The sequence below is a fragment of the Hibiscus syriacus genome, unplaced genomic scaffold (assembly GCF_006381635.1).
Source record: "Hibiscus syriacus cultivar Baekdansim isolate YM2019G1 unplaced genomic scaffold, ASM638163v2 tig00007387_pilon, whole genome shotgun sequence".
In the NCBI taxonomy this organism is placed as follows: Eukaryota; Viridiplantae; Streptophyta; class Magnoliopsida; order Malvales; family Malvaceae; genus Hibiscus; species Hibiscus syriacus.
This window is the reverse complement of record NW_024062136.1, coordinates 50,789-58,771: the sequence shown is the minus strand read 5'-3', so window position 1 is coordinate 58,771 and position 7,983 is coordinate 50,789. Positions and strand designations below refer to the sequence as shown.

General features: G+C 35.7%; 1 protein-coding gene and 1 pseudogene across 1 annotated transcript; one reads left to right on the top strand and one right to left on the bottom strand.

Moving 5' to 3' along the window:
• The first annotated feature begins 2,219 nt into the window (after positions 1–2,219).
• Positions 2,220–3,945, top strand: LOC120201484 (annotated as a pseudogene).
• A 2,150-nt stretch (positions 3,946–6,095) lies between these two features.
• On the bottom strand, positions 6,096–7,651 carry LOC120201483 (phospholipase A(1) DAD1, chloroplastic-like). The gene is made up of 2 exons (XM_039202082.1): positions 7,535–7,651; positions 6,096–7,418 (listed from the first exon to the last, which is right to left on the bottom strand). The coding sequence occupies exons 1-2, from the start codon at positions 7,649–7,651 to the stop codon at positions 6,096–6,098; spliced, it is 1,440 nt and encodes a 479-aa protein (XP_039058013.1).
• Between the last annotated feature and the right edge of the window lie 332 nt (positions 7,652–7,983).

Sequence of the window (7,983 nt, the reverse complement as noted above, 5' to 3'; positions counted from 1 at the left end):
GTCCACGTTTTCGAAACTGCCTAACTCACCGCTTACCGTCATCTGCATTCATCACCTTCTCTGGCTTGGATAACTGGATATTGATCTCTGACCATCCCCATCAACGCCTATTGATCTCTGTCTTACACAAAATGCTATGTGGAAAAATGTTGTCTGCTTGTTCCTTTGTCACAGGGTAACCACTGAGATGAATGCTCATACAAATTTTATTTCACTTTAAAATTGGGCAACGAAAAGCGGAAAGTGCATGTGCACCTACAATTCACGTTGTTCAACATTTGATTACCTTTGTGCATTCGTGCTGAAAACATAAATACAAACTACTCAACTTTTATCTACTGTTTAAGATAAAACAGTAGCTACGAAATGTTAGTAATAAACTCAGGTACATAAACAGATTCTGAGACACCCATTAATCTTCCCCTTGATTTTTCTCACTATAGCTTCAAAGTGCTGTGTAACACTTTATAAACGAAAGATTCTAGTACCAGAATGATAGTGCAATCTTTTTTGGACGGCAGCAGCGCAGAAGAAAAAACGTGTGGATTATCACGCCATGTATGCTGATTGTGTACGGTGTATCTGTACACTTTATAAACTATGAATTATATTATTGGGTTAGAATTGTTGGATTTCGTTTCACAATTTCGGACACTGGAAATGTAATATATTTTTAGGTCCCCGGAAAATTATATTATAACTAAGATCATAAATGAGTGACGAGGCTATTTCTTTGAAGTATCTTCACATAATATGTGCTTTTTTTCTTTAACACTGGTATATTTCCAATTTGGTTCTTCAAGCATACTACTTTTAAGCATGAAAGAATTATATACTAATATTTATGAAAAGGTTAAAATATTATCTATTATATTAGAATCTTAATGTTGATTGGGCGAAACAAGTCTCGCAATTTTATTATATATTAAATTATAATTAATAATTAAATTAAATTTTAATGTAATTCTAATAATTGAAGATTGCTTAGTATTTAAATTTATTTAATAAATAAATACTTATTTTAATAAATAAATCTTGTGGAATAAGAATTTTGATCAAATATTTGCTTTTATAAATATAGAGTATTTCTTAACTTCTAAAATTGCAAGAGAATTATTTTTGGAGAGCTGTAATCATTCTATAATCTCTCTAGTTTTTTAGATTTATATTGTATAAATATTGAGAAAGTGATTTGTGATACTCCAGATTTTGGTATAGATATCGAATTTTAAAATACATTTATTTGTATCATTCATGATCTTTACATTTATAATAAATTATTATTATTTTCATTCGTACAGAGAGATAATATCAAATTACGTTAAATCTCATCTCTTATATATGTCATATTATATGTATTTTTCTGCTTACTAATTCATAACACAAGCATTTTTATTTTATTTTTTTATCAACTTCTTTTTTCTCTCGATTTTTTTATTTTATAAATTCGAGATATCTTTTCAACTACTTTAACATCGTCAGACGTCGCTTAATCTCTTTCGACCACTAATTTCACTTTCAACTCCCCTTGTCATTTTGATTTGGAAGATGTCTTCTTATCATTTTTGTCATACAAAGAGGACTTTGGGTCTGGTCATTGAGAGATTTCGTCTCTTAGCATCTTCTGAATCCCGCTCAAGGATCATTGTGTTGTGGGTCTGTTATAAACAAGAGAGAGCAACCAAGTCAACAATCATAATCACTATAGCTGTGCAAGGTAACACGTGTCAAGAAAGAGCCAAGTACGTTGGATGAATTCGTGCATTGAGTTGGTTGTTTAGCTTTACAAGGAAAAGAGGTGCAACATAATGGACATTGCAAATTGTTGATCAAAATACTTCTTCCCTCTTATTCTTCCTTCTTATCTTTCTTTCTCTACTTATTTTGCTTCTTTTATCTGAAATTACAGAGTTGTTTCTAACATTGGTACTTTCGTTGAGAGACTAAGCTATTGTGAATGATACAGAGGCCATTAAAATTCTGCAGCAGACCGTCGCTCGCCACGAACAGTTGTTGAGTTCTTTGCAAGAGCATACCGAAAAGAAAAACAAGTGAACAAAAAGATCCAATGGACACTTCAAGATGTGAAATGTCAACTAGCAATTATATCATCACAGTTGCGATTGACGTCTAAGGCACAACCTAAAATTGATGAATTGAGGAGAATGATTATTAAGTAAGACTATTCAAGCGCAAATCTCCACCAGGTGTTTGATAAAATGTCAACATCAAACGACGTTAAAACTTTCGATCAACCGATTCTGAATAATGAGAGACTTAATTCTCCAATTCATCAATCCAACGATTACGAGCTCTCTAAACCAGCAATCCGTGGTGAGAAGATGAAGGGTGAAGAATTGTTAAACATGACTGTTGGATTAGGTATGATGACTGCATTTGATAATCATTTTCATGTTGAACAATTTTTAAATACTTGACAGAGGCATCGTGAGGAACATAATATCAATCTTTTATTTAAATTGACATATCTTTTAACTGTTGAAGAAGATTATAATTGTAAAATTGACAAGTTGAGTGATGTTTCACATGTTATAAGTTTTAAAGATGGAATTGCCCCAGGCAAGACATAAATAAGTTTTTTTTGGACTGTTCATACTTGCACTAACCGACACGGGAAACGAATGTTGATAATTTTTAATGAGTTTATGGGCGTACCATACCCTTATGGATTTAGGTTGTTGCTAATGGATAAAGAAATATTTTTATTCAATGAAATTATGAGAGTTGTAGTGACAGATGTATCTCTAAACACTAAGAGAGACATGGTTCAAAAAGGGCTTTTTGAGACAACATTTCATATTCATAATTACATGGTGTTAGGATCATTAGTTGTTGTTGAAAGAATGGTTGGTGCTGTCATTTATGAACTAGTTCATGTTGAACATGTGAAGATGAGAACAAATGAACCTTATTTGTATGTTGGTACTAATGTTGAGGAAATTAAAAGCACCTACCAGAAAATGGCTCTAAATTGACCCGAATGAAAATGATCTTGTTGCAACAGATATGTTCAACGAGGTCATATTTTCTTATAATATCTTATCTACTAAAAGATAATAGTATGACACCGTTGATTTTGAGGCTGTTGAAGCTGATAACCAGGAATTGGAGCTAGATCTTTCAAGTTTGGGGGTTGTGAACACTATGTTTGCTGCACTTTTTAGTAAATTTGTGCCAGTTAACCATTGTATATGCAACTATTTTAGAGGAGGCACTTAATGATGCAGTCACTATTCGCCCACTTCTGCTGGGACAACCTATTTCTAAGAAGGTTAAAAAACAATGTGCTCCCATCTACTCTATTTCAGTAACAGGAGAAGAAGAAAAAACAAGAGATGGGTTTGTTTACCAAGTACAATCAGTTGATAAAAGCAAGTTCAAGTTATTGTATTTTGATCTAGAAGATAATGGTGGATTAAGCCTTGCATTGCGAAAGGATAGTGCCAAGACGAGAAAAGTTAAATCTACTAGAATGTATTTTTTTGGCTTCCATGTCAATTGCCTGGATCAAACAATAGCGACCACGAAGGATCTGGATGCAACTTTCTTCAAAAAGTTGTATAGATTTCAACCGTGTGAAATAACTGAAATAAAATCAGGTACACATGTATTTTTCGTCTATGGTGACAACTTTTTCAAAGTGTAAGGTACACCATAGAAACTATATGTGTCACCCCTTTCATAGAGGAAAAACAGAACCTTATAGCAGTGAAGGTAGAAATTTTGTCCGAACAAACGGAACAGTTAAAGTTTAAAATCGAATACAGAGAAATTTGGACACAATTTATGACGTTGGTACTGGAGGTATGTGATGAGACTGAGATTGTAGAACTGAAAATGAAGATCATAGACTTTGAAATGCATCCGAAGTGGAACGTTAATGCCACAAAAGTCCTCATGTCCAACATTTCGCCTACAAAATGAAGTAAGAGCATTGAGCACAGAAAGTTTGTAGTGCATTGAGACAAGTGCTTGGATGTCTATGGAGGAGTTCCGAAGAATAATTACTGCTAAGAACCTTGAGGACAAGGTTCATTTTCGAGGGGATGGTGTTGTTATGAACAAGGGATCAAGAGAGAGCAGCCAAGTCGACAATCATAACCACTACAGCTATGCAAGGGAACACGTGTTAGGAAAGAGCCAAGGACGTCGGATGAGTTAATTGTTTAGCTTTATAAGGAAAAGGAGTGTAACAGAATGGGCATTGCAAATTGATAATCAAAATACTTTTTCCCTCCTATTCTTCCTTCTGCTTATCTCTCTTTCTCTAATTCTTGTGCTTATTTTATCTAAAATTACAAAACTATTCCTGACAGGGTCAGTGTTCTCCCTTTGCCAACAAAAGTTATAGGATGATTCAAAGGTGATTCTTTTTCGTTGTTTTTTTTCATTCTATTTTGACGTCTTATGATGGCGAAGAAAAATGGTCTTTTGGTTGATATATTATGTTGGTGTGGCTTTCTGACGTCTTTGTTGGCTGCCGTAGTTTGATGATTTTTCCTCTTTATGCCTTTATTGTTGATATTTTCCTTTAGTTCGTCACCAATATCACAGAAAACCACAACAGATCTGGTTTCTTGTTACTACTAGAGGGTCATTTCCTCACTTGTACTCAATTACAAGCTTCGAAGGTCTTAACTCCTTTAAGATCTTTTGATGTCCATCTTACTCTCCTGGACTTCAATAATAAAGATTTTCTTTGTTGGAGCTTTGTTAATAAAGATCTATATATCTCGAAAGTTTTAAAGATTATTAGAGTGTTATTTGAAATCTCTTGTAATCTTTTTAGTTTGTTATTATTATTTTAATTTTTATATATTTATGCTCGTTTTCTTTAAGTTTATTAATGATTTTTTCCATTGATATAAGGATGATTGGGCAAAAGGAATAGAAAATTAAAACCATGATAATATTAAAGATAATATCATGTTAAAAATGTTATTTATAAGATTTTATATTATCAATGTCAACTTTTAAGAAAATATAAGAAATAAGTGTGCGCGAAATTATAAAATTTCAGGAATATGAAATTTATATCAAATAAAAAGTATTTAAATTCTATAAAAATTATTTTTTTAAAGAATATCACCGTGTAACTCTTTTAAGTCAATTCCAATTTGATATTTGATTGTAATAACACTTTCAAAAGATATTATAAGAAATCAAATATCACACTACAACTAAAATATAAATACTTTTATAACAAAGCTGGCTCTCCACCGTATATTATATATTATATATTGCCTTGACAAGAAACATATCAAAAAGTTGTCATGTTTATTACGGTACTTGTATAATTGTCGAAAAAAGATATTGTGAAAAACATTAAAATAGAAATTTATCTTAAACTATTGACAGATGAGACGAGGAGAAATATAGAGAGAAAAAAATCCATTGGGCTTTTTGTTAAGCGGCTCCATTCCTCTAGGAAAGGCTGGATGAAAGATGTTTAACGTTGACATGTTGATTACCAGAGAAACTCGCTGCATTGTCTTGGACAAAACCCCACCAACTCCGAGACTTCTGGCATCTGAAACTTGACTTTTAAACTAAACGGAGGAGCCCACGGTGGCACCTATGACGGCACTAGATTGTGTTTTGGTAACTTTAGAAAACCGACACAGTGTTTGGTATGGACGGTAGCTTGATTTAGGTTGGTGATTTTGTAGCGAAGTGGCATGTATTAGCATGTGGTTCTTCAATGTTTTATTTCTAACCCGGTCGGCGCCTCAAAATTTTGGTCGGTATCAAGGGTATTGTTGCCACTTGAAATTGCACGACACGTCCTTACGAATAAAAAGAAACATTTACCCTTTTAGGAATACCGGTATTTCTCATATTTTCTAAACCTTATTTATATTAGATAAATTAACAAATAAATTGAAAATTTAAGAGAATATCGTGGAAAATTGTCCTTTGATATATTTTTACAAAAGAATTCGAATGGTGCTATTCACAATTTATACTCTGCTTTTTCTGTTGGAAAGGGCTTGTGTACGGGAGAGTTTTTTAGTCGGAATTTCCCCCCCACCGCGAATTTTCTCTCTGTCGTTATGGTTGTTGGAGACTGTAGCTCATGAATAATTGACTAAATGGAGGTATGTCTTGAGGTCGTGACACGTGGCAACATTAAGATTTTTAAGGAAGGGGCAGCTTCTGCTGCGGAGCCTGAGCTCTCTCCCCACCTCTGCATACACCCACTGCGTGTCCTCGACTCGTTTATGTACCCAGTTTGGCAAACCTGCCACGTATACGTTTCTATCTTTTGACACCTCAGCGTCTTCCTCTAGTACGAACCCAGGTACTTTGGTTATAAGATCATCAGAGTTCACTATTCTCAACACTTTTGTCCCTTGTTTCTCGAGCTGAGAACGGAAGCTCCGGTTGCCGACGCGTGGACCTCCGAATGACATGACGGTCACCATTGGAGCACGTTTAAAGGTGGTTTTTATGTCATAAGCGGTGAGCGTAGCCAGAGCCGCTCCAAGACTGTGTCCTGTGATGGTTAAACTCATAGGCTCATCACCGTAAGCTTGGAGCACCCGTGCCATCTCTTCACGGACCATTTCTTGCAGACTAGGTACCTCGTCGGTGCCTGAAGTGTAGAGGCTGAGAAACCCGGTTTCGACCATGGGTTCGGAGTCCTCATGTCTAGGTTTGGAGTGAGCGTTGGGGAGAGGGGAGAGAGTAGCGCGAATATTTTCAAGCCATTCAAGGCCAGTGGCAGTGCCTCTCAAAGCAATCACCACATCTCTTCTGCCGAGCCTGGCAATTTCTTCTTTGTCTTGACAGACTGCCACGTAACCAATCCAGCTAGACTTGGTTGCCACCCAACTTGGTGCCATTTCAGCCCAACTGGGCAACTGTATTCCTGACGTGGCACGTAAATGTCTGGTTAGACGATAACCGGTTTGATGTAGGCCCGAACGGTCTAGCAATGTGCTTTTGGGATAGCGGCAGGCTCCGTATGCTGGGGAGGAGGAGTCGAAGTTAAATGACCTATATGCAGCTTCAACAAAGCTACCGTAGCGAAGAATTTCACCTCGCAAATTTTCGTCTAGTGGATCGAGCAGACCTTCCCAGTTTTGTATTCCTTGGTACTCCTTCCATCTGTTGCCAAATCTAACGGCTTTAGAGGTGAAAATGAAGGGTGTAGTGTCGTAGTCAATAGGGTTGAGGAGATGGCCCCAAGTCTTGAGGGGTTGATCATCTATGGACATTTTGAGTGGTCTGACATCAGGCTCAGTGAGGGCGCAGCAACGGATTGAAACGTGCTGGGCTGGTCTAGTTGTGTGGGTGGTTGCAGTAGGAAACGTGCAAAATATAACAAAGGAAGAATAAAAAAAGAGGGAAAACAAGAGACAAGAGAGATTGAGCGATGAGGAAAGAAATGCTTGCTAATGATTCTCAGCTAGCTGCATTCATCGAGTTCTGGAGGAGGGGGTTTTATAGGGCAGGGCCAGGGAGGAAAGAGAGAACTATGGAGGTGAATTAAACGAGAAAAGTAGGTTGCTTTTTCCTGAAAAGAAATAATTAGGTTAGTAGACGTTATGCATTGCTTCATGTCTTCATCCCATTGAAGCCGGCTCAAGGTCCACTCAGGTTGGCTCAGCTTTTTCGAGTCGCTCATCCTTTGATATTGAATTTTGCTATAATTAGTTTCAAGGTTTGATTGTATAATTATTTTATCTCTATTTTTTAAAATTTTAGTTTTAAATTTTTCTTTAAAATGATTTTCTTACAATGAAATTTCAAGGTTTGATTGTATAATATTTTATCTCTATTTTTTAAAATATTTTAGTTTTAATTTTTCTTTAGAAATAATAGGTTAGTAGACGTTATGCATTGCTTCATGTCTTCATCCCATTGAAGCCGGCTCAAGGTCCACTCAGGTTGGCTCAGCTTTTTCGAGTCGCTCATCCTTTGATATTGAATTTTGCTATAATTAGTTTCAAGGTTTGA